Consider the following 27,376-nt stretch of genomic DNA (forward strand, 5'->3'; position numbering starts at 1 on the left):
AGAAGATCCAAATTGTCGGGGTTCGATACTTTGAAACGCTGGTTTGGAAAGATGATGGCCCAGTCGGCAAACTTTAGTTTGGTGATTTTCTTTTTATTACACCAACAACCCAAAGACAAAAATACCCACAGGTGGCAAAGCAACAAAAAAAACGCAGGAATATTTACAATATGACAGAGTAAAAAAAATATTTACAAGGAACAGGCAGCAACTGTCATCCACATGCCACTCAGCCGAATCCTTCCTTCAAGTGAGCCGAGCTCTCTTTAAATACCCCCTTGGCCCCTCCCCCGGGCAAACCAATTAACAAAACACAGGGGTTAAGAAACATAAACTGGGAAACAACCCAGATAGCAAAATTCTTTTGGCCCATATCTGGCCCACACCTGACATGTTCATCCGGTCCACATACCGCATGGAATGATGTCACTTGGGAGGTCCGCTCCTGTTTGCCAAAAGTGGGCCACAACCAAGCCATCACAATGCCAGATGTCAACCAAAAACAGGCCAAATAAACCAGCAATCAACCGAATGTGGGCCACTGTACACTTTTATTCTGGCCCAAGTACGGCATGGGAAGATGGCACAAGGGTGGTCCACAGTTGTTTGCCAGAAGTGGGCCACAACCAAACCAACACAGTGCCAAATGTCAGCCGACACGCAATAAACCAGCACTCACCCAAATGTGGGCCACCACTGTACATTTTTATTCTGGCCCACATCCCACATGGAATGATGGCACATGAGTGGTCCACAGCTGTTTGCTAGAAGTGGGCCACAACCAAACCAACACAGTGCCAAATGTCAGCCATGACCAAATAAACCAGCACTCACCCAAATGTGGGCCACCACTGTACATTTTTATTCTGGCCCATATACCACTTGGAATGATGGCACAAATGTGGTCCACAGTTGTTTGCCAGAAGTGGGCCACAACCAAACCAACACAGTGCCAAGTGTCAGCCAAAAATAGACCAAATAAACCAGCACTCACCCAAATTTGGGCCACTATGCATTTTTATTCTGACCCACCTACCACATGGAATGACATGAGTGGTCCACACTTGTTTCTCACATATGACCCACAGCCTAGTCATAATGCTACATATTAACCAAGAGCTGAATACATCAGAACTGGTTTACAGTCTATGATCTTGTCTAGCCTGTACACATTGGAGTCACAACCAAACCATGACAAAGTTCTATGTCAAATATGAACACATCATATAAATAAACCAGAACTGGTCTGAATTTGTGGCTACTGTACATGTCATTATGGTACCTCCAGATACTGTGTTAAATGGTGGCAATGGTCCAGTCTTGTTGGTCTCAGTCAAAGATGAAGATACCTACTGAAGAATTGAAGAAAAAACCAGACACGAGAAACAACTTGTGAACAGTAGAGAACTATTTTATTTTTTTAACATGTGCCACAAACAACAACACAACACAAACAAAACAAACATGAAGATGAACATGAAAATTCTGACTGCGGAACACTGTTGCGGAACACGCTCACTCATGGCCCCACCATTGTCTCCTCTTCATCTGGCCCTTTAAGAAATGCACAAAAGAACATATTTTGTTGACTCAGTAAAGCAGTACTGTGGTTACTGTATATGGTTGCAGTGCAAAACACAAAACCTTATCAGGAGACCAAACAAAAAAGGCCCTGTAAAGTGATATAAAGTTATACAATATTGTGTTCATCAAACACTCTGACAAACTTCACATTTAACCTGAAGTTACAGTAATAAAACATAATGTATATTTGAGTTTGTCTTCATGTTAAAGGGGAATAGTGCACAGCCATTTGATTTTTTGCTATTTTGCTAACCTTTCCTCAGCATTTGTTGGTTCACTGAAGCCAGCCATAATGCAATTAATGGAGCATATCATATACATGTTGCAATGTGTGTATTTGTGTGGTTCTATCCTTTCATAAAAAGATAATGGATACAGGGTGTTTTGGTGTGTCATGATGCTGCCAGCACGAGAGCTGGGATACTGGGTCGGAGGGTCTGATCTTACAAGGTTGGTTTTCAGCCAAGTGACGCTAGGTGGAAGGCAGAGAGCCTCCATTCTCCCTGGAACAAGCCAGCAACATTACTCTGAAGCTGTTTCATTAAAGCATAAGTAAGCGGAATGTTTGTGTTAATATAAGTCTTATATAGTTATATCTTCCGACAGCAATCACTTATATAGAGTGTTTGGTCCGAAACACGGGTCTGTCAGTCACCCTGCTCTGCTGTAAGCCGAGGAGAAAACTTTCCTTGTATCCTACAACCTTTATCCAATGAGGAGAGAGAACGGCATAAAGGGGCGGTCCTCTCTGTGTGTGCAGCCAAGGGATGCACGCGCATGTGTTGACGTAGGGAAGAGGGCGGGGACTGCTAACTCCATCCGCTGACAGGAAGTTAGCCAAAACGACCGGATCGCTTACTTCTGCTTTAAGTAAAAAGTAGGTAAAAATCTTGAATATTTCCTCTTTAATGACTCTCCATGGGGACCCCCAAGATAGCTGTCAGTCTGGTGGTGCGTAATAGGTATCCACAAAACTGGACATTTACTGGACCAGAGGTCTGTGTGCTATGGCACGGTGCTCTGGCGGAACACTGGGGCCATACTCAGATCTAAAAGCCCTCACAAGAGGAGAGAGTTGGGATAAAAGTTGAGGTGAGGTCTCTCTGTCCTGGTTTATTCTTTATATATTATGCCAAGGTAAGTATTATATTCCATTGCAACATGGCTGAGGCTCTCAGTTGGAAGCAACTCCATCCTACATATTAAACCTATCACATATCAAGTCTGAGATGACAATGAGTCAGCTAGCCTCACTCACACAATCGCTGTGTAGTTACATCAGACCTGCCCACATGGTGGAGCTGAAGACCATGAATGCAGCAGTAAAGGGAAAAGTTTGAGGTTAGATAAGACCACATCTTAAGACTCAAAACTTCATCCACTCATGTTAACATTAGAAGTATGTTTTTGTGTTTGATAGGGGGTTCTTTCATTCCAGCTCAATTTAGCAGGGAGATGGCATGTAATATTAATATATTTAAAAATATATTTCAGCTGTTGCTTCATATTCATTAATTTATTTTGTAGATAGAATATTATACTAAAGTCAAATACAGTTTTCATTAAAGATGTGTTTCTAACTGAAATGTGATTTCCCTACTTTTCAGACCCATGTACTGGCTTTTAAGAAAGGCAATGGGTGACAATTCCAGTTACAGTTTACATTACTGTCCCACCACTGCCAAGTGAAATCTTTACATTTACAAGAAAATGGCTATGCTTGCTGCATGGTGGCTGAACAAGCTTCTAATTCCTAAGTGACCATAGCGGAAAAAATGGCAAAAATCACAACACTGCCTTTTTTAATTGTATTTGCTCATTTAGAATTGGGGAGATTTGTTCTGTACTTTGCGCTCGTTTTTTTTTTACATATGCTGACAGCTTCATCTTGATTTCTGCTGTAGAACAGTATCACACATATATTGCAAAATAGGTATTGTAGCTGACTTACGTGCGAGCTGTGTGGCACGCCTTTTCTCCTCTCTCTCTCTCCTCCCACCATCCCTGTCTCCAGCGAGATGAAGCCACCTTTTTATATAAGCCTCCACCTCCTGGTCTGTTGCAGTGGCCGTCAATTGATTGTTTCTGACCGTTCCTAAAAATTTAGAAAACTGTAAAGCTTTGGATAGATTGCACACAATGGTGAGAAATGGCTAACTGCATGACATGCTATATCCTGCCCATAGTTGGGCAGCAATGAATGTAGTTTGAAAACAGTCTAGCCATGACCAGCCAATTACTAAAATTGTAGGAGGAAAACTCTCGCCTTCAGCTGACGAACTGATTGCAGACTGGTGCATCTTAGAGCAGGGGGCAGATAAATAGCTGGAGAAGATGGTGAAGCACATAGTTTTAGATATTTTTATTATGGTGCAGGTTGCTGACATTTCGGCACAGAGTATGTCTTCTTCAAAGCAAACAGAGCAATTTAAGAATGGCAGCTTTAAACTGGTGCCTTATAAAATGTGATTGGGTGTATATGTTGTTGTATTATAAGTATTTTATAACGAGTATTAGACTATCAGCATTTTTAATTAATTGTATTACTTAAAGCTATGGTCTAAGGTCTGAAAGACGATGAGAAGCCGCCATTAGCAGCACCGTGGAGAGCTCCAGAGCTGGAGGGAGACTCGTCGCTCTGGGCGACCCAGCACAGGGTGCTGTATGTGGGGGAGAGGAGTAGGAAGACCGGGGCCTGTAGCTCCGCGGCGCCGTAGTTCGCAGAGCGACCCCGCTCAGGTTGCCGCTGCGGCTAGAAGCGGCTGTGTGTTGGGGAGAGGATCAGGGAGACTCGACGCGGCACCGGTACCAGTAATAACGGCAGCAACACATTCTGTGCTTCTGTACTGTGCTTCTCTGAATCCTAGTGGGGCTTTCAGCGGCATGTGTTTAAACATGTACCCTCTGACTGTTATAATCATATGGATGCTGTTATAATGTGTTGTGATTGAGATCCTGACCCACCAAACATCCTGGAAAGTGACAAAGTTACGTTTTTCGTACAAAATTACATAATCACCATCAGTAAACAGGACGCTGTCTGACTATTTCACTCGCGGGGAGGGATGCTGTTTTCTGGAGGGAAAGTTCACTGCCACAGAGATTTATTTTTCTTGTCTCACACAGAGTCGTTGAACATGGGTCGGCATGTTCTCTGACCACTTTGCCACCACTTCTCAACTGCCTGCTCTGCATTATAGTCCTCAACCTCAGGGAAATGCAATGATATACGGAGGAGGGAATTGAGCATTTTGTTTGAGAGTGAGCGTTTGACATTTTTTTTTTCACTGTCCCGTAATTGTCCCGGACAAAATATAAGTGTGTCCCAGCAGGAATTTTTATGGTCCCCGCCGGGACATCGTTAATTTCGAGCCCTGCTGCCTGGTCATATTAACCTTGTATAAAAACTGAATGTTAACTAGCTAACATTTTTCGCAGCACTGGCAACCTGACAAAACAATGTGAAGTTCCAACAATAAGAGCTGAATGTTTCCCACAGAAATTCATTCATTTATTTTTCGTTCAGGGACTCACCTCACCGTGACTTCTCTCCTCGATCTCCGGCTCGCGCACTTTTTGCTCCCTTGCTCCCTTTCGTCAATTCGAATATGATGCATTCAAAAGACTCGTAATTTGGAAAACTCCAACTTAAAGCGGAAAAAAACATAACGGAAAGTAGAGTTTGAATAAAGATACGATCCTTACAGACTTAATAGCGTTGACTTAATAAAAAAAAAAAAACAAAAAAAAAAACACTGTCACTGTGGGTGATATGTTCAGGTAAATGTAGGTCAATACATTTTCCAATGTCGACCTGCCAGTCATTTTCTATGTGACACAGAGAGCAGGTGGGAGCGGTTTCTGTTCACAAATGAACTGTCACTCTTGGCCTAGGCTATGCTCTTATTGGCACACTCGGTCAAGGAATGTACAGTATGTTGTGAATTTAATGAATTGAATTGAATTTATTTATTTAAAACAGGGACAATGCACAAAAAAACATTAATCTTGTAAGACAAGAAGAGATGCTTTGAGCCAGGTTATAGTTCCGCCTGTAGTCCCTGGGCAGGTAAAGTTAAAGCAGATACAGTATTAAAATCATTGAAATATGAGTGACATGATGACCATAATATTTTAAAAATAGACAGAATACACTAGTAAAAGCAGGGAACAAGAGCACCAAATCATGAAGTGCACAGCAGCACATACTCTCTCTTACTCTTATCACACATTCAAACAGATAACAGTCCAACTATCCTCCTCTAATAACCACATTCATACACATATTAATAACCAGACACGTATACACACATGTAACTCAACAATGTGTGCAAACTCGCTTCCTCAGTAACCAGCGCTTTGACAAGCATGAGAACATGTAGGGATTTGTACATAGAATAAGTTCTGGAAGGACATTCCATTGGCCACACATGAAAATGCATATACTCAAATCAGAGAAAACACAGAATTGTTGGTCAATATATATATATTTTTATAAATTAACTTTGATCAACAAACAACAAATTCATCACAGTCAGCATATTATTTATACTGACAGATAATATTGCACTAAGAGAAGAACAAGTTAAACTTGACTATGCCTACTGTATGTAATTCCTGCTGGTATCAGACGGATAACAACTCTCAGAATTCACCATCCGCTTGTTGTGTTAACTTTTTTCTCTCAGATTTTTATGAACGGTTTTGTTTCTCTTTGTATCATGGGTGCAACATCCGGGCTTGCCATGGGGATGTGTTGTTCATGATAGACATTAGCTTGGATAAAATTCTCACCTCCATAGTGGAGAACACAATTAAGGCAGTTCAGGCCTAAAGGTCTTCAGTCCTCTAACTGCTTCAAGCTCCAGCAAAGAAGCTGGACGGGGGCTCCATTAGTGGCGAGCTTCTTCCAGAATGAGTGAAGGATCAATATTGCAGGTCGTTCATGCTGCAACATTGCCAATCATGCCCATCATGGAACATTTCCACCGAAAAAGGAATATCTACTTGCACTTTGCACTTTGGATTCCTTGTTTTTTCCCCTGTCCGAGACTTAGGCTCGTTGACTCTTTTGTTGCTACTTTATTTCTGTTGGACTTTGATTACCTGTTTATTTACCTCTTTCTAAAATAATAAACTGTTCCATTTGAGTCTGCATTTGGGTCCTGTTATCCCCTATACCCTGAATAGTGGACAGCGGTTCAATGAGAGAAGCAAACTAACTTAACTTAACTTGTCTTGTCTTTTCTTGTCCTGGCACATTTGTACTTCACAAAGTATGGACCCCACAATGTTACTGAACCATATGTGGGCCACTTTAGGCTCACATCCAGATTAGTCGATGCTAACTTGCCGTCTTTCGGCCAAAAATGGCCCAAATGTGTTTCAACAAAGGTGGGCCACCTGTGTGGAACCATATGTGGGCCACTTTAGGCTCACATCCAGATTAGTCGATGCTAACTTGTCGTCTTTCAGCCAAAACTGGCCCAAATGTGTTTCAATAAAGGTGGGCCACGTGTGTGGAGCCATAAGTGGGCCACTTTAGGCTCACATCCAGATTAGTCGATGCTTACTTACCGTCTTTTGGCCAAAACTGGCCCAATTGTGTTTGAGCAAAGGTGGGCCACATGCGTTTTCTCATAAGTGGGCCACATAGGCTCACATCCAGATTAGTCGATGCTAATTTGCTGTCTTTCGGCCAAAACTGGCCCAATTGTGTTTCAGCAAAGGTGGGCCACTTGTATTTTCTCATATGTTGGCCACTTTAGGCTCACATCCAGATTAGTCGATGCTAATTTGCCGTCTTTTGCCCAAAACTGGCCCAAATGTGTTTCAGCAAAGGTGGGCCACGTGTGCTGAACCATATGTGGCCCAGCCTTGGTTCACTTAAGGAATAACCATTCCCTACTCTGCCACGTATTTGCCAAAGATGGGCCATATCTGTTTTGTGATATAAGGGCCGAATGTAGCATTTACCACATGGGCCAGTTTAGGCTCACATCTGTTTTGTGCGGGCCAGAAGAATGCCTACAGTGCCGGATTGTTGCCTGAAGTGGCCCACATCCGTATGCTATCTGGGAAAGCACAAAACTAACAGAACCCCTTTAAATCTAACCCCAGTACTGTGGCACTAATAACCCCTCATATAGCTGTGCCACTTTTCCCACAGAACACATACATTAACAATATTTCAAAACAATTAACACACATAGTTTAGTCCATGGTCACCTGACCCATGGAAGCGCGCCACAGTGCGCTACTTATGACGTGGCCCGGAACTGCCTCGGTTCGGCCCGTGAACCCGAGACAGACCTCTGCAGCAACAGCAGGTGAGCGTGTGTGTAGGTGTGTGTGTGTGTGTGTGTGTGTACGTGTCGCGTAGGCGCCGAGTGTGCACCCTCGACGACCCACGGAGGGGAGAACAGAGTTCAGGGTAAAAAGTTTATGTCACTGCTGGACCGCGAGATGCGGCCGGCGGGGAAACAGGTGATAAGGAGCTTGGCTCCGCCGGAACAATGAGGGCGCAGCGCGCCCCACCGGCACTCTCTGACAGAGAGAGCGCGCCGGTCAGGAAATGACGGGCGTTCAACAGCGCTCCGCCACATTATCCCCCTCCTCCCCGAGGTTGACGATGTGCGGCAACCTGGAGAGATAGTCTGCCACAACATTGGTCTTGCCCGCTCGGTGTCGGATCTGGAACTGGAACGGCTGGAGAGAGAGGTACCAGCGGGTGAGACGACTGTTGTGGTCTTTCATGGAGTTAATCCAGGTCAGAGCCCTGTGATCAGTCTCTAAGTCAAACTCTCTCCCCAGCAGGTAGTACCTCAAACTCTCCAGGGCCCATTTGATGGCCAGGCCCTCCTTCTCCACAGTGGAGTACCTGGTCTCCCGTGGCAGCAGCTTCCGGCTCAGGTACAGCACCGGTCGCTCGTCACCAGGCTCACCTTGGGCCAGGACTGCCCCCAGTCCCACCGCTGAGGCATCGGTCTGAACCAGGAACCGCTGGCTGAAGTCAGGGCTCCTCAGAACTGGCGAAGAGCACAAACAGGCCTTGAGAGCTTGGAACGCCGCCTCGCAGTCCTCGTTCCAGATGACCGGGTTGCTCTGGTCCTTCGCCGTCAGTGCTGTCAGAGGTGCTGCGAGGGTGGCGAACTGTGGGACGAACCTCCTGTACCAGCCGGCCAAGCCCAAGAAGGACCTCACCTCCTTCTTCGTGCGAGGGCGTGGGCAGCTACGGATGGCCTCGACCTTGTCCACCTGTGGTCGGACCTCCCCTCGTCCAAGCCGGTACCCCAAGTACTTCGCCTCCTCCCAGGCCCATTGACACTTGGCTGGATTCAGCGTCAGGCCTGCCTGCTGGATCTGGCCCAGGACTCGCTCCAGATCATGCAGGTGCTGCTCCCAGGTGGCACTGAAGATGACCACGTCATCGAGGTAGGTAGCACTGCAGTCCTCACACCTCCGCAGGACACGGTCCATCAGCCTCTGGAAAGTTGCTGGTGCTCCATGTAGGCCGAAGGGCATCACCGTGAACTGGAAGAGGCCAGCAGGTGTCTGGAACGCTGTGCAGGGACGACTGGACGCTTCCAGGGGTACCTGCCAGTACCCTTTACAGAGGTCCAGGGTGGTGATGAACCTAGCCCGACCAATCCTCTCCAGCAGGTCGTCGATCCGGGGCATCGGGTAGGCGTCGAACTCTGACATGGCGTTGACCTTCCTGAAGTCCATGCAGATGCGCAGGGAACCGTCCTTCTTCCCCACAATGACCACCGGGCTACACCACTCAGACTGCGACGGCTCGATCACCCCCAAGCGCTGCATCTCCTCCACCTCCTTCTGAAGTTTGGCCACCAGGTGCTGGGGCACCCGGTAGGCCCTCTGACGAACCGGCCCCTTGTCTTTCAGCCGGACCACATGCTCCACGAGGTCAGTCTTCCCCGGGTTGGCCGCGAAGAGCTTGGCGACCCGCTGGAACACCTGGCACAGCTGGCTGGACTGGGCGGCAGAGAGGTGCCCGAGAGCAGGCTCCGCAGACTGGCTCAGGTCGGCGAGGGTAGACTCCTCCTCCCCCGCGCTGTCCACCGCCGTCACCAGCAGAGACGCCACGGGAACCCGAGCCTCCCTCCACTCCTTCAGCAGGTTGACGTGGTAAATCTGCTTTGCCCTTTTCTTGTCCGGGTGGTGGATCTCGTAGGTCACCGGGCCCATCTTCCTGAGGACGGTGTACGGGCCCTGCCATTTGGCCAGCAGCTTGCTGTTGGAGGATGGCAGGAGGAGTAGGACCTTCTGGCCAGGCTGGAACTCTCTGTGCCTGGCCTGTCGGTCGTACCACGCCTTCTGGGTCTGCTTGGCCTCACGAAGGTTGACCTCGGCCTCGTCTCGGTACCTTGCCAACCGGTCCCTCATCTCCAGCACGAACTGGACCACACCACGGTCACTGGTGCCGGTTGCGGGAGACTCCCAGGTCTTCCGCAGCAGATCCAATGGCCCCTGTACCTCCCAGCCATACAGAAGCTCAAACGGGGAAAACCCTGTGGACGCTTGGGGAACCTCCCGGTAGGCGAAAAGCAGGTAGGGCAGCCACTGGTCCCAGTCTCTCCCAGTGTCGGCCACAAACTTCTGCAGCATCTTCTTCAGGGTCTGAATGAAGCGCTCGACCAGGCCGTCCGTCTGAGGGTGGTCTTGATCGCCGAAATCCCCAGTGCCGGTGGAAGAGCTGCAGGAGTCTGGAGGTGAAGTTGGTCCCCTGGTCTGTGATGATCTCGTCCGGTACACCAACCCTGGAAAACAACTGAACAAGACAACGCAGAACAGCAGGAGCAGTGACCGTGCGCAGGGGGAAAGCCTCTGGGAACCGTGTAGCGTAGTCACAGAGCACCAGGATGTACTGGTGCCCCCCACTGCTCTTCACCAATGGGCCCACAATGTCCATGGCCACACGCCTAAACGGAGTGGAGATCATGGGCAGGGGTTGTAGGTAGGCTCGGTCGGACTGGCAGACATAGCAAGTTTTCTGACAGGTGGGACAGGTTTTGCAGAAGGTTTGCACATCAACATACATGGAAGGCCAATAGAACCTGGGGGATATGCGCAAATAGGTTTTGTTGCGGCCAAGATGACCTGCCCAAGGCAAGGTGTGTGCCAGGTGCATTATCATCGGCCGGCATGACACAGGAACCACAAGGCGTTTGACCCCCTCCGCCACTGCATACAAAACATCACTGTCAACAACAAAACATTCTTTCTCCCCTTTTGACATATCCAGCCCCCCAACCACCTTGGCGAACAAGGACTTCAGAGTCCCATCCTCCCTTTGCAGGGCCCCAATGTCCTCTGGCACCTCCCACATGCCCTTTGCCAGTCCCTTTGCACAGTCCGGCTCCCGGGACTTCAGCCCCTTTTCAAACCGCCGCTGGCGGCGAGACTTCCTGGGCCCCTTCATGGGCCCCTCAAACAAACTGCTGTCCAGGGTTGAAAAGAGTTCTGGATCGGGCCCCTTTTTCGGCCCTGGGTCGGCTGTCACCCCCGCCCTGGCCTGGGTGCGGGTGATCACATAACCGGACAAACCCTTCCCCAGGTCACTGTCTTTGGGGCCGGCCTCCAGCAGCACGTCCAGCAGCACAGGTAAGTCCCACCCCAGGATAGCAGCAACAGGTAACCTTTCCACCAGCCCGACCGTCAGCAGGTAAGGTTGCTCATCCACCACCACCGTCACCTCAGCTGTGGGGTAGGAATGGCTGTCCCCGTGCACACACAAAATGTCTTCCTGTCTGCTATAATCCACCACGCCCGTTGGCACCAACTCCCTTCGGACCAGCGTCAGGAAGCTCCCCGAGTCAACCAGAGCAGTCACAGACTCACCATTAATGGTAACGTCCTTAAAACGCTGTTGCCCTCCCCCAGCACTTGCAACCTCAGCCCGAGGAGTGTAGCATGCCCCGCTAAGCTTAGCTTTTCTGATGGGGCACAACGAAGCCTTGTGCCCTGCTTGCTGGCGGTAGAAACAGATGAACTCCTTACCGGGGCTGCGCTGGCGAGGTGTGGGCCGGGATTCTCCAGGCGGATGCTGGCTGGCTCTGGCTGCTGGTCTGGGCTGCGACGAAACCTGGCGACTGGGACCACCGTGATAAGCAGGCGGGCCTCCCCTCCGTGCGTTGAGGTACTGCAGCGCTAGCTTGCCTGCAGCTAACCCATCCGTTGGCTTGTGCTCCTTCACCCAGGTGCGGATGTCTGTTGGGAAGACTCGCAGCAGCTGCTCCAAGATGACCTGCTCACCGATCTGCTCCTTGGTATGCTGCTCTGGCCGAATCCATCGACGGTAGAGACCCTTTAAGCGGTGGTAAGTTTCTGTTGGGTTCTCTCCCGGTGGAACTGCCATGGCCCGGAACTGCTGGCGATACGTCTCCGGTGAGACGTCAAACTTGGTCAGGAGTGCCGCCTTCAGGTCCGGGTATGAATGAGCCCTCTCCTCGTCCATAGCGGTGTACGCCTCTAGCGCCTTCCCAGTGAGTAGCGGCACCAGGCGACACGCCCACTCACCATCTGGCCAACCACACGTTCTGGCAATCCACTCGAAGCGAAGCAGGTAATTTCCAATGTCCTCCCCAGCCAGGTACTGGGGAATCTTGGGGTCACCAAAGGGTCTGCTCTCCGGCCTCGGAGGTTCTGTCCCACTGCTCACCCCAAACCTTGCCGCCCTTAAGGGTGAACTGCGGCGCGGTGCAGCAGGTGTAGGTAAGTCCATTCTAAGGCTCATCAGCGACCTCTCAGATGGTGATAGGGACCCAGGTGCAGGGACAGGTGCTACCGGCCTCGGCCCTGCCACTGCCTGATCCAGTTGCGGGGCTGGCCACGAAGCCTGGAGTCCCCTGAGCTCTGCCAGGAACCCCTCCTCTCTTCTCTGCTGTCCCTCCAGGAAGGTCCTCATGACCGCCACCAGCTCCTCTCCTGGACTTGGAGCTCCAGGGCCGGCCTGCCGGACTGGGGCCGCCGCACCCCCTTCGTCCTCCTCGGCTGTGGACCAGGCTCCCTCCTCGCCATCTTTGTCCTGCACTGGTTCCTCCTTTTGTGAGCGCAACCCAGTACCCGTCTTCCTGTGTACCGGATGCGCCCTCGTCGACTGGCCATCCCACTTCTGACACCAAATGTCGGGGTTCGATACTTTGAAACGCTGGTTTGGAAAGATGATGGCCCAGTCGGCAAACTTTAGTTTGGTGATTTTCTTTTTATTACACCAAAAACCCAAAGACAAAAATACCCACAGGTGGCAAAGCAACAAAAAAAACGCAGGAATATTTACAATATGACAGAGTAAAAAAAATATTTACAAGGAACAGGCAGCAACTGTTATCCACATGCCACTCAGCCGAATCCTTCCTTCAAGTGAGCCGAGCTCTCTTTAAAAACCCCCTTGGCCCCTCCCCCGGGCAAACCAATTAACAAAACACAGGGGTTAAGAAACATAAACTGGGAAACAAAGCACAAAACTAACAGAACCCCTTTAAATATAACCCCAGTACTGTGGCACTAATAACCCCTCATATGGCTGTGCCACTTTTCCCACAGAACACATACATTAACAATATTTCAAAACAATTAACACACATAGTTTAGTCCATGGTCGCCTGACCCATGGAAGCACGCCACAGTGCGCTACTTATGACGTGGCCCGGAACTGCCTCGGTTCGGCCCGTGAACCCGAGACAGACCTCCGCAGCAACAGCAGGTGAGCATGTGTGTAGGTGTGTGTGTGTGTGTGTGTGTGTGTGTGTACGTGTCGCGTAGGCGCCGAGTGTGCACCCTCGACAACCCACGGAGGGGAGAACAGAGTTCAGGGTAAAAAGTTTATGTCACTGCTGGACCGCGACATGCGGCCGGCGGGGAAACAGGTGATAAGGAGCTTGGCTCTGCCGGAACAATGAGGCGCCCCACCGGCACTCTCTGAGAGAGAGAGCGAGCCGGTCAGGAAATGACGGGCGTTCAACAGCGCTCCGCCACACAAATTCAACCAGTTCAGGCTAGAAAACCTGTTTGAAAGATCTTTTTTCAGTGAAATGCAGCTTAGGCGACTGTACAGTGCAAAAACAGGCTCCTCTTGCTCTGAAACGCTCATTTTTCATAAGCCACTTTTCACCCTTAATGAATTAAATTCCAGGTAAAAACTCCTTTGCCATGAAGAAGATCCAAATTCAACCAGTTCAGGATAGAAAACCTGTTTGAAAGACCTTTTTTCAGTGAAATGCAGCTTAGGCTACTGTACAGCGCAAAAACAGGCTCCTCTCGCTCTGAAACGTCTATTTTTGACATAAGCCAGTTTTCAGCCTTAATGAATTAAATTCCAGGTAAAAACTCCTTTGCCATGGAGAAGATCCAAATTCAACCAGTTCAGGCTAGAAAACCTGTTTGAAAGACCTTTTTTCAGTGAAATGCAGCTTAGTGCAAAAACAGGCTCCTCTCGCTCTGAAACGCTCATTTTTGACATAAGCCACTTTTCAGTCTTAATGAATTAAATTCCAGGTAAAAACTCCTTTGCCATGAAGAAGATCCAAATTCAACCAGTTCAGGCTAGAAAACTTGTTTGAAAGACCTTTTTTCAGTGAAATGCAGCTTAGGCTACTGTACAGTGCAGAAACAGGCTCCTCTCGCTCTGAAATGCTCATTTTTGACATAAGCCAGTTTTCACCCTTAATGAATTAAATTCCAGGTAAAAACTCCTTTGCCATGAAGAAGATCCAAATTCAACCAGTTCAGGCTAGAAAACCTGTTTGAAAGACCTTTTTTAAGTGAAATGCAGTTTAGTGCAAAAACAGGCTCCTCTCGCTCTGAAACGCTAATTTTTCACATAAGCCACTTTTCAGCCTTAGGCGACTGTACAGTGCAAAAACAGGCTCCTATCGCTCTGAAACGCTCATTTTTCACATAAGCCACTTTTCAGCGCAAAAACAGGCTCCTCTCGCTCTGAAACGCTCAATTTTGACATAAGCCACTTTTCAGTCTTAATGAATTAAATTCCAGGTAAAAACTTCTTTGCCATGAAGAAGATCCAAATTCAACCAGTTCAGGCTAGAAAACCTGTTTGAAAGACCTTTTTTCAGTGAAATGCAGCTTAGGCTACTGTACAGTGCAGAAACAGGCTCCTCTCGCTCTGAAATGCTCATTTTTGACATAAGCCAGTTTTCACCCTTAATGAATTAAATTCCAGGTAAAAACTCCTTTGCCATGAAGAAGATCCAAATTCAACCAGTTCAGGCTAGAAAACTTGTTTGAAAGACCTTTTTTCAGTGAAATGCAGCTTAGGCTACTGTACAGTGCAGAAACAGGCTCCTCTCGCTCTGAAATGCTCATTTTTGACATAAGCCAGTTTTCACCCTTAATGAATGAAATTCCAGGTAAAAACTCCTTTGCCATGAAGAAGATCCAAATTCAACCAGTTCAGGCTAGAAAACCTGTTTGAAAGACCTTTTTTAAGTGAAATGCAGTTTAGTGCAAAAACAGGCTCCTCTCGCTCTGAAACGCTCATTTTTCACATAAGCCACTTTTCAGCCTTAGGCGACTGTACAGTGCAAAAACAGGCTCCTCTCGCTCTGAAACGCTCATTTTTCACATAAGCCACTTTTCAGCCTTAATGAATGAAATTCCAGGTAAAAACTCCTTTGCCATGAAGAAGATCCAAATTCAACCAGTTCAGGCTAGAAAACCTGTTTGAAAGACCGTTTTTCAGTGAAATGCAGCTTAGTGCAAAAACAGGCTCCTCTCGCTCTGAAACGCTCATTTTTGACATAAGCCACTTTTCAGTCTTAATGAATTTAATTCCAGGTAAAAACTCCTTTGCCATGAAGAAGATCCAAATTCAACCAGTTCAGGCTAGAAAACTTGTTTGAAAGACCTTTTTTCAGTGAAATGCAGCTTAGGCTACTGTACAGTGCAGAAACAGGCTCCTCTCGCTCTGAAATGCTCATTTTTGACATAAGTCAGTTTTCACCCTTAATCTATTAAATTCCAGGTAAAAACTCCTTTGCCATGAAGAAGATCCAAATTCAACCTGTTCAGGCTAGAAAACTTCTTTGAAAGACCTTTTTTCAGTGAAATGCAGCTTAGACAAAAATAGGCTCCTCTCGCTCTGAAAGGCTCATTTTTGACATAAGCCAGTTTTCACCCTTAATGAATTAAATTCCAGGTAAAAACTTGTTTGCTATGAAGACAAGGGCGCAATTTCCACTGGGGACAGGGGGGACATGTCCGCCCCACTTTTCAAAATCATGTTTTTGTCCCCCCCACTTTTTACACTTTGAAAACTAACAGTAGGCACAGGCTGTAATTGCAAAACAACAAGAAACCCTGCGTAAACTGACCGCTCGGAAGCCCCCCTCACACTACGTGCTCAATCAAAGACACAGACAGGACGCGGCACAGCAGCAAAAAGATGAAAAGGAGCCGACAGCTCAACTTAAAGTCCTTATTTGGAACGGGACTAAAAAGGAAGAAAGAAAATGTGAGTTGATTAGTCATTACTGGTATTTCTAACTTTACTCTATACACTATTGTAGCTAACGTTAGCTAACTAATATGTTAAACCAGGCGCTTAGCCATCTCTGTTTAAAACGTGTATGCAGCGCACTGATCACACAAGGAAGAGAGGAGGTGAAAAGAGACAACAACACCGTTACCTGTTGTATACTGGCCTCAGGCTGTACGATCGCTAAAACGCTGACGACCAGTGAGTAACGAGTTTGAAAGTAGCCTCTAACTTAATCAATCAATCAATCAATCACATTTTATTTGTATAGCACTTTACAATAGCCAGACGGTACCCAAAGTGCTTTACATCAAAACAATAAAATAATACATAAAAGCAATACATAAAAAACACAGGAAAGTGCTACAGTGCTGCAAGAAAACACAAGAAAGTACTACTAGTGCTGCAGGGTGTTAAAGGCCCTCCAAAAGTGCATTAAGTAAAAAACAGGCAAAATAAGTACACCTAAGAGCAGGACTACCCTAGTCAGAGTTAAATGCCAATCTAAAAAAGTGTGTCTTCAGCTTCGATTTAAAAAGGCTGAGGTCAGTAGTGGTGCGAATGTCAGGGGGCAGTCTGTTCCACAGCCTGGGAGCTGTGACAGCAAAAGAACGATCGCCCCACTGTTTAAGTCTTGACCTTGGTACCTCTAACAGGAGCTGGCCGGAAGAACGGAGGGCCCTGCCATGATCGCGGACAGTTAAAATCTCTGACAGGTAGGAGGGAGCCAGGCCATTAATGGAGTAAAAAACAAACAATAAAAGTTTAAAATCAATTCTAAAACGAACTGGAAGCCAGTGGAGTGACGACAGCACAGGGGTAATGTGTTCACACCTGGACGTGCCTGTTAAAAATCGGGCAGCAGCGTTCTGAACAAGTTGGAGACGCGAGATTAAAGACTGGCTTCATGAACGCAGCTCAAACCAACCCGGTGCCTCAGCAGGATGACCAAGCCTTGATAAATACACCGGATCCGCGCATCCTCATGCATTTCAGCCGGGTCGCTACCGGAGCTAAATTAAAAAAATAAATAAAAATAAAAATAAAAGCGCTCCTTGCGGTGGAGCTGAGAACAGCGGAGTTTCCTCTACTACAGCTGAACAGCTGACATGTGGTCAAGACGTACAGACCTGTCACAGTCTCACGGTGCATTTCATAATTATAAACTTCAACCTCAGAGCTCTCTGTCCTCAGACTGTCCTCACCTGTCCTGAACATCACACAGGGACAACATGGAGCCATGGAGCTGCTTGTGTGATTGGTTACTGAGTTGAGTTGATTTGTGTCTGACTGTCAGTCTGTGACCAACACTGTCTATGGTGCTGAAAGCTCAAGCAGGTTGATGTCTGGCTGAGTCAGTAGCTACCATGTCTTTGGTACAACACAAACATTAAATGGACACAGACAGTCTACAATTAACATGGTAGCTACATGGCTTAGACATGGTAGCCACTGACTCAGACAGTGACCTGTGTGTGTGTGTGTGTGTCAGAGGGGGTGATCTGTGGCATTGTCTTCTGCAGAAATATTTAGTGTGACTAGCATGTTTAAATAATGGAATAAATGCAATGTTTAAATAACTATCACAAGGGCCCATCGAGAATGCTCCTCCCTCTCTGTGCTGAGACCCACGCTCCGCCACTGGCAGTATGGCTAATGACAAAATAGTAGGCTAGGGTTAAATAGAAATGGCATGATTTAAGCTCTACGCAGGCAGAAATCGAGCGCACTGTGGTGTAGTGAAGAATGAAAACCAACTTGTAAGCTCAAGGGACTTTACTCAACATCTTCAGCAGGAAGTACAGCTTCATAACAACAGCTCCTTCTTCTTCTCTTCACCTACATACATAGTCCTGTCTTATTCAGTGGTGCCATCTAGTGACACTCCAACGTAACAGCGTTACAGAACACAACACGCGCTATGCGTACACAAATTTGCCGTTCCTACTTGTGTCCCCCCCACTTCTGAAACTAAAGTTTCGCCCATGGTTAAGTATATTTCTCCAGGAAAGTTTCTTCTGCCTCTCAAGTTTATAATTACAGTTTATAATTCAAGAGAAGGTCCGAACAGTCTGATGACATTATTTTGCATATGAATTAGCCATGTGCTTCTGTTCCTTCGCAGACCATGTCAATAACACCCGAAGACATAGTGTAGTCGGATTCTCTGAGCACCGCAGACAGTTCAGTCCTTTTGAATTCTCATTCACATCTTTCTTTGACCTCATGACGCTTTCCAACAAGGTCAAGGTGTGGTTTGGTAAACACTAGGAGGTCATTTTTGACTATGCGCGTTCCTCCCAAAACGGCGCTGACGTCCCCTGCAGAGTTTAATCTTGACATTTTCAATACGTCTTTGTATAAAATCACAATCGAGTAAGTCGACATTAAAAAAAAAAGCGTTGAGCATGGAAATGTAATTTGTTACATACTGGTTGAAATAAAATCCATGGTGACTACAGCTGTGGCTAGTGGTTGTGGCTAACCTTGCATGCCACCATATGCACAAAGGATTGTGCCATCAGAACAGCTCATGGCAGTCTATCACAGATGTTAATCATTAAAATCTGAATCACTTTCACTGTTTGTTTCAATCTCGTAATTTATGTATTTTGTAACTTTACAATCGACCTAATACGGCTTGGCTTTATTCGCGGACTTCATGCTACGAGGATACAATAGACGATAGTAATTAAGGTTTCAAACATTTAGTAAATGGGGTAATTTGAATGTCGACAAGATAACGTGCAAAAATTAATTTAAAAAAAATAGTATCGCAAACATACCTCCAGTCCTCAGTCAACTTCTCTGCACGATCCGCTTCTCCGATTGCATTCACAGGCAGTGGGAAACTTCACTACTGTTATGGCCTCAAATTGAAAGGAAACTTTTATCAAATGTTTCAATGCAAAAATACTACAGATTGAGGTAATTACTCCCATATTAAATAATTACTTCAAATATAGTTTTAAGCAGAGTGAATACTACGAAAACTGCCTATTAAAAATGAAATAATCTTAATATTCTCAGTCATGCAAGCCATGGGATGGTTTTGATTAGTAAAAATGAGTTAAAATATTTTTTTATCTTCAAATAATTTCAAATCATAAAGGGATTAAGAAGTTAAACATGTATTAATAATCATTATTTATTCAGTTCCAGGAAATCAGTAATTCCTGCCTGCCTTGAACGCAGCAGTGTTTTTGGAGGGAGTTTGGAGGTGCAGGTGCATTGAAAGCTCCCCTCCCCCACCCTGACTTGCACCTGACCTGACTGTGAACTTTCAGAGGAGCATGTAGTATGGCACTTATTCAATCTGAGATACAGAGCAGCACAAGTCTGAACTTTTTAAATGCTGTTTATCTTTAATAGGGATTTTCACATATTTTATACCAGATATGTATATTTAAATTACTATTGAAAATAAAATAAAAAATACAATTAGAATTTTTCTTTTCTATTAAATTTTGTAACTTGTAAGAAATGACTTATCATGGAAGGCTGAATATTGAGACAATATTTAGGAAAGACTGATATTTTAGCTCTGGCAGCTCATTGTAGTGACACTGAAGGTCAGTTTCTAAGCCTGTTGAGTGGCATCCTATGGTGGCATCCCCTCCCCCACCCTGAGTCCTCTCTTAACAGCCTTAGCTTTGAAGTCTGTCTTCTCCCTCTCACTAGAGAGATTTCTGATGCTGCTCGGGAAATTGCCTCCATACAGAATTGGGGGAGCATACGTCAGTCCGACCACCCAAAAGTCCGACTACCCATTAATCCGAGTTACTTTACAGTGTTAGGGTTAGGCTAAGGCAAATGTAATCAAATAATGCCCTATTTGCATATTTAAATATATATTCATGGAAACCTCCAATACAAAGGATGTTCTTATTCATGTCAGTGATCAACCTGTGAAGTTTCATGGATATATCTCTTAGTTTAAATTTTTGCCCTATTCACCTCAATTATACAGGGGCTAATATTGTGGTGGCCATATTGGATTTCCAGCAAAAAATTAACTTGCTTGTCCATATAGGTTGTAATCCTACTGGGTCATAGATATTTTTCTGGTGGCCAACCTTTTATAACATTGCAAATGCAGCACCCCGGGTGGATCATCTTATTTGTCCTCCAACATGTCAATCATTCTGAGGAAATGCTCACGTCACGCTGTCATGCATGCTCTTTCCTGGCTCGTTTCCACTAGCTGCACGTGCACTTTGATTATTTATGTGTCCCATGAAATGTCTGCGAGGACTTTTACCCCAGTTGGTGTGACAGTGGAGCATTACCGGCGGCCCGGTGGATGGTGCAGCGGGGGCTCCACCGGCCGGGACCGCACAGTAAAGCCGGGGGCATGGAGGGGGTGAAAGGGGAGGCTATACAGTAGGATATACAGTAACATGTTTTAATAAAAGTATTTTAAACATGCACAGAACAGTAACACTCTTGCATAAAAGGTATGCCCCAGTGGTCAGCATAATCCGACTCGAAGCAGACTGGTGCATTTGTGTGCAGATTAAGAGGAATAACAGAGTTTGTCATCCTGAATGTGTACAGAGTGTTTTGAATAGGAAAGCTAAGTAGCTTTAGAAAGCTCTAATCATTATGGGACAAAAATATTTTTGTATGACACTTATAAGTGAGCAACATAAAAATCTGGCTAAATCCCTTCAATCCTGTTTTTTCACCTTTAATACCCCCTGTCTCTTTGGCTGCCATGCAGCCCCCTTTCACCTTAGAGACCCCAAAATTTGCATGGAGGTTGTCTTGGGGCCCCTACACAAGAATACGAAAGCAAAATATAAGTCATTTAGAAAAAAGGTCCTTTTCAAAAACCCAAGGGTGTTACACCCTCTGACATACTGACAAATTTATAGCATTTTTTTTATAGAGGTCGTGGAAGTCTGAGCTTTTGATATGTTGTTCTGTAGCCCCAGATGAGTAGATAAGCATTGGTTTGGCTTTGATTAAACATCTACTTTTTGGTAGGCGGGCCTTCAAACTTTCACATTTTTAAACCAAATGAGGCTCACCATTCCAACAAACTGAATGACTTGAAACTTGTTATCTATTCCAAAAGCTCACAACTGCTGGCCACTAGGAAAGCGAAGAACGCTCCAATTATGGGACCAAAATGTTCTTGTATTACAATTTTAGCTGAGCAACATACTCAAATCGTATTCATTTAGAATAAAGTTTTGATATTTTTGTTAAACAGTTTTACATGTCTTTTTTGGCCTTAAATGGCCCCCTTTGACCCTAGAGACCCTAAATTTTGCACGGTGGTTGACCCCCCAATACAAGTGTGCCTAAGGATTTTTCATATTGCAGGTTATACTGGTTTACAAAATAAATGTAATGTGTGAAAAATACCATTTGAAAAGTTGAGTGAGGATTTGAAATGTTTTTTCAAGACACAAGAGCACAAATTTAACCGAAAAAGTGAGCACAGCGCCTAAAAACTCTCTCTGTCTCTCTCTTTTTTTTTTTCCAACATCGCGTCATATTACGTCACAAGAGGGAGTTGTATGCTAGCAGCTGCCATAGCTTAGTGTGGGAGCAGATGGCTATTTGTCAGAGCGGTCGTCTTATCGTGAGTCAGTGTGTTTACAGCAGGTTTGGATTGCGTTATCATGGACATGGTAAATTATTCAGTTTGTGGTGGTTTCACAAACTCCAGCCTGTCACGACATCGAGTCCACCGGTCCACCAGAAAAAAAACGGTGCTATCTTCCGTGCCTGGGTGCGTGTTGTGCAGCTGAAGAGACGGGGCTTGACCTCTGCGTCAGCTACGAAAAACTCGGTTGTGTGTCGCTCAGTTTAAACCAGAGGATTATCACTCCAGCGATCTGATGGAGTTCAACTGGGATTCCGAAGCAAGAACTGTGCGACCCCCCGCCCCCCTCTCCCCTCCAACCCCCGGTGCGGTGCGGTGCCTTCGGTGCCGACAGCCTCATCCGGACCGCTGTCTGTCAGCAGCTGCTGGTGCTGCCGCCCCGGCAGGAGACAGTAACGGATCAGACAGAGACTCAGCTGAACGTGAACAGCCACTTGTAAGTCTTGTTTTATAACATTTGCGTGAGCTAGAGTGGGTGACATCATCGCTAGAGTGGAGAGCAGCTGCAAAAACTTGAGAAAAAACTCTCTTCATCTTGATTTGGGTCCCACAGCTTTTACTTCACATAGACAATATATACATAGAAATGTAGGAAATCTTGTTGGCTTTCAGGTGATGTTCTTATTTCAGATGTAGGACTTAAACTTTTGGCTGTAGAAGCCCTCGAGCGACAAGCACTCCAGCAACTCCCCCATAAGCTGCAGTGTTAACTTTGAGCCTAAATTTCTGGAGTGGAGCAGACGGTACCGGTTTTGTCTCTCGCTCTGGCTCCCTCATTTTTCACTTTACAGAAATAAAAAAGACATCACATGGTTCAGCAATGTCTCCTGTTACTCACTGTATACATATTTTGGCCATAACCATTACACTTTTTTCTAAACCTGCAGGAGTTTGGGAGGTGTTTTCCCATTCATTCTTATGGGGACATTTTCAACTTTGGTTCTGCTATTGCTCCAGCATATGCAGCTACAGAAACTGTTTGGCTGTCAAACTGTTCAGCTTTTTAAGCTCTTTCAGCCTATTACTTTTCAGCTTTTCAGCCTTTTCATCCTTTTCAAATATTCAGCTTCATGTTCAGCTAGAGAAACCATCCAATTATCAAAATGTTCAGCTTTTTAAGCTCTTTGAACCTATTACTTTTCCGCCTTTGACTTTTCAGCTTTTGAAAAAAGACAGCTTTTTCTGCAAATTCTTGACCATTCATTCTCATAGTTGTATGCATTTTTTATGCATTAGGCAAGTGTTTTCCAGCACATTCAGCAGATTTCCGAAATCACTTCAGCCGTCAGCATTCACGCTGTATTTTCGCAGGAAATACAATTTTTCGAGTTATATATGCTATCTATATGCATACAGGCGGTACAACTCCAACACTATCTGACCTCCATTTTTAACACACTTGAACACATTCTGTGACAGAGCTGTTGTATGGGATTGCAGGTTGGACAAGGGTATATGTAGTAAACCAACCATTGAATGTATTAAGTTACATATTTGTATAAAGATTGACCTCTTATTATCCTAGCTTTCCAGGCACAGCCCAAGATGTGTCATGGTGCAAATTAATAGGTAATTTTCTTTTTTCAGGGCTACTGACAAGTTCATTGTGTGCCAAAGCCAGCTTATGTCTCTATTTACTAACTGCTCAGCCTGTTGTGGAGAAACTGAAGTAAGTAACTCCAACGGAAAGAAACATTGAGACGCAGGAGGGAACTTGTGCAAAAATAAAGCAGGTAAGGGTCTTCTTGTGATTTCTGATGAAAAAGTATCATAACTTGTATTTCAGTTTGTATATCTTGTGTTATTTATGTACTGTGATCTTCTGCCTTTCACATATGTCTTTCATGTCTGTCAGCATTTTTGGCTCCTCATGGATTCTCTGAGAGTGCGAGAGTGCAGCACTGTCCTGTCCTCGTCTGCTGCGGCTCCCCTTTCCAGATCCCTCCAGAAGATCAACAAGGAGGAAGCTGTTGGCATATTCACTGCCAGCATTCATGATTTGATACAGGACATTGATAACTCTGAGGCTTTTCATACTCATAACACTGTTTTTTTTTTTTTTAAATGGGTCAGATGGTATATTTCTTTTGATTATTAATGGATAATAACCGTTTTTTACAATCTGGACCTTATTTCTAGCATAAAATACGATCATTTACTCACCCAGATAACTTTGGTGTCATTACAAGTCGTTCCAACGAAATTAGATCCAGCTGAGAGCCGCGTATATCTGTATAATGCAAGTACACAGGGCAGTGCAATGTAGCCTCTAAATAACACATTATCTGCCGCAAAATTCGTTAATTTCACCAATATTTTGTTATGATACGCTACTGCTATTCCCCTCTGAGTCCGGGGTTAGCTGTTGGTCTGTAGGTTGACCTACTAACCTCTGATCTGGATGATGTCATCTCCGACTGCGGCGCGCCTTGTTGCTATCGCTAATGCTACGGTTCGTTTCTGCGTGTGTCCGACTTGTCTGAACAAAATGAGCAGCTGGACGAAGTTCAGCTTCCTCTCCGCAACCTAGACTTACTAAAGCTCTGGCTAGTTGCACTAAAAATGGACCCGAATGCCGAAGCGGAATGATTATTATCAGAATGAGCCGGGCAGCGGTCGGAGATGATATCGTCCAGGTCAGAGGTCAGTAGGTCAACCTACAGACCCCGGGTGTTGATAACCGCTAACCCCCGGACTCAGAGGGGAATAGCACTAGCGTATCATAACAAAATATTGGTGAATGAAAGAGTTTCGCGGCAATTTTTTATTACTTACTAGTATTACTGTTTTTTTTAAAGAGAGTAATTATTGATAATGGCATTGACATACTGTCATCATATTCTCACACTTTTGATCTGTCTCCCTTCAGGGACCAAAGCTCCTCTCAACAGCAGCAGCAAGAAGCACCAGGTACCACAAGATCAAGGAGAGCCTTATGAACAAGAGTAGCAGAGGCTGTCAAAAGAGGTATCTGCATTCACTACTGACCAATGATGTAGGCATACTCAAGTGTTGGAACCAAGTGATAAAGTCACAATCTCTTTTTCAGTAATTCAGTAATGGATGGTAGTCATTTGTTTTACTCACCCATTACTTGTCCATTATACTCACACAAGGATACAGTAATAAGTCTGCATGAATAATAAAATGCATACTTTGGAACTGTGAGACAGTAGATACAGTAGATCATGGCCACATTCATGCCAACACCAGTAGAATTTTTTTTTTTACAATTGTGTGTTACTGACTATACATTTTTATCATTTTAACAGATCTGTGAAACAATCCTGGGCCATGCCAAAGACAGGTTCTCCTTCACCAGCTACCTTGTGAGTGCCGTGCTGCTAGAGGCAGAGCTGTTTGACCGGCATCTGAAAACATTCCCTGAAGAGGCTCTGAATACCACCATGAGGGCATACCCCATGCTACACAAGGAGAGGCTCAGGACTGAGCTTTCTCTCATCTACGAAAGTCCAGACTTCAGGGGCTCCTGCAGTGCACTGGCTCTGTACCAGGTTCTACAGAGCTACAACCTCCAGGAAACCTTCTCTGAGACTGTGGCGCTGTTGAACATCCTCATAATCACTCCAATGACAACAGCTGAAGCTGAGAGGTGTTTCTCCACCTTAAAGAGGTTCAAGACATTCCTGAGAAATACAATGGGACAGGAACGTCTGAATGCATTGGGCCTGCTTTCCATGGAGAGGGAACTTGTCAGGAACATGCCTGATTTCAATGAGAGGGTGATTGATCGCTTTGCTTGCTTGAAAGAGAGGCGAGCTAAATTCCAATACAAGTGATGAGTGAGTGTGTTCTTAAATGGTGAGTTGTGTTATGTTGTACTCTCCAAATGTTGAATTGTAAATAGTTGTATTGATTGCATATTGCCAGCCAAATATAAACTGAATATGTTCTGGAAAATTTTGATTAATTACAGTTTTGATGATAGTGTAATTTGATTTGATTATCGCTATGGCATCCATGATGGCTATAAATTGTAGACTGTGCTAAATGTGATTTCATGGGCAAACTATTAGATGACAATGTATCTGTTAATGTGTGTTTTATTGTGGAACCAAATTTATTGTATTTGAGACATTTAAATAGCCTAGCTATACAAAAAATACTGAATAGTATGAATATTTTATGTCTGGTGTTGCCATCTAGTGGTTGAACAGGAACACCAAATTAATCAATGAAATGTGACACTGTAAAGCTGGCTATCTGACTTTTATTTATTATTATTTTACCCATTGAATGGGTCACCTTAGCCATCATTGCAACTTTTGCCTAGTGGTGGTGAAACCGAAGCTTTCTGAAGCACTGAACCACTTTGACAAAGTTGCCTGGAAAATGATGCACTGCTTCGAAGCATTCGATACAGTCAAAATAGTGACATCTGCTGGCTGTTGAGGGGAAGAATTGACGTCATGACTTTCATGAGTCAGTTTTTAATAAAATGTATGTTCTCTCACCAAACTTGTGTCATAATGTTACTGTAGTCAATCTAAATATTCTATATATTCTGTCATTGGTAAGTATCAGTACTCCGACATGTATTAGATAATCAATACTAGTTTTTTTATTGCATGATACATGGTAGTAATCTGTACGATGTTGTGATGTAAGCATATCCGTAGCTAATGCGTATACAGTAAGCTAAGCCACCAGTCTCTGACCAACTCTGCACTGACTGTCCTGACACCACAGCTCAATTTCTCTCTCCTCTGGCCATCAATTCTCCTCCTGGTGTCTCTCTGCTCTCTAATGTGCATAATGGACTCCTAGTTATACGGTTGTGGTCTGTCGTATTTGTAATTATACACATGTAAAGTTCCCTCGGGGTCAGAACCAGCACCACAATCCATTGTTTTCCTATTGTTCAAACCGACCGCTCTCCCTCTGCCTACGTCACTTCCGTTAAGGGTTTTTCGATGCGGAAGTAAAATTTTCTCCCAAAAACGGAAGTCTTATTTATAAATTTATATTTATAAATATAATTTTAAGAAAAACTTGTTCCTACATTATATTTCTAAGCATTGGTTTAAGGGGGGGGGTCTAACCTGCAATATGCTCTTTAAGTCTTTTAGAATGTGAAAATTTATAAAAATAAAGGGGTTTATTTGAAGACCTCACATGCACCAGGATGACCTTTCAAGTTTCTGAAGGTTGTATGGGCTGGGGACTTTACAAACTGCAGAGGCCATGTCAGGATTTCAGCCTTCTCGGACAAAGCTTTGATCATTTATTAAAGAAAAGGGACTGTCCTGCCTTTTTAAAATTCAAATGTGTTGGGGCGGTGTTTAGTTCAGTTGGTAGAGCACCCGCCCCATGTGTAGAGCAGGCGGCCCTGGTTCGAATCCCACATTCAGCGGCCCTATCCTGCCTGTCATTCCCCCTCTCTGCCTCCCATTTCCTGTCACTCTCTGAACTGTCCTATCAATTAAAGGCATAAAAGCCCCAAAAATATACTTAAAAAAAAAACAATTCAAATGTGTAAAACCTTTTTTTTTTAACCTTAAATAGTCCCCTTTGACCCTAGTCAAAGTCACTCTAGGGTCTAATAAACTCACACACAATTGGCCCATGTATCGCGTACCATCACATAAACGGTATCATCATTGCCAGACTTGGCCCACATCTGGTTAACATACTATTTG

General features: G+C 45.1%; 1 protein-coding gene and 1 long non-coding RNA gene across 4 annotated transcripts; one reads left to right on the forward strand and one right to left on the reverse strand.

The window, feature by feature from the left end:
• Positions 1–1,396: 1,396 nt before the first annotated feature.
• LOC311253992 lies at positions 1,397–5,190 on the reverse strand. Its single transcript, XR_014622133.1, has 3 exons — positions 5,119–5,190; positions 3,536–3,679; positions 1,397–1,554 (listed from the first exon to the last, which is right to left on the reverse strand). It is a non-coding gene; the product is annotated as an uncharacterized lncRNA (long non-coding RNA).
• On the forward strand, positions 4,377–26,189 carry LOC311253991 (uncharacterized protein). 3 transcript variants are annotated; one of them, XM_084384419.1, is made up of 4 exons: positions 4,377–4,389; positions 23,304–23,449; positions 23,572–24,626; positions 24,989–26,189. In XM_084384419.1, the coding sequence occupies exons 3-4, from the start codon at positions 24,531–24,533 to the stop codon at positions 25,514–25,516; spliced, it is 624 nt and encodes a 207-aa protein (XP_084240545.1). In that variant the 5' UTR covers positions 4,377–4,389; positions 23,304–23,449; positions 23,572–24,530; the 3' UTR covers positions 25,517–26,189. The 3 variants fall into 3 exon arrangements, 2 of the variants coding, with proteins under 2 accessions (XP_084240545.1, XP_084240544.1); XR_014622132.1 differs by lacking the exon at positions 4,377–4,389 and adding an exon at positions 20,479–22,152 and having other exon boundaries at positions 23,572–24,683; XM_084384418.1 differs by lacking the exon at positions 4,377–4,389 and adding an exon at positions 20,502–22,152.
• Positions 26,190–27,376: the final 1,187 nt, after the last annotated feature.

Source organism: Pagrus pagrus (assembly GCF_965226575.1).
Source record: "Pagrus pagrus genome assembly, contig: HAP1_SCAFFOLD_115, whole genome shotgun sequence".
Classification (NCBI taxonomy): domain Eukaryota; kingdom Metazoa; phylum Chordata; class Actinopteri; order Spariformes; family Sparidae; genus Pagrus; species Pagrus pagrus.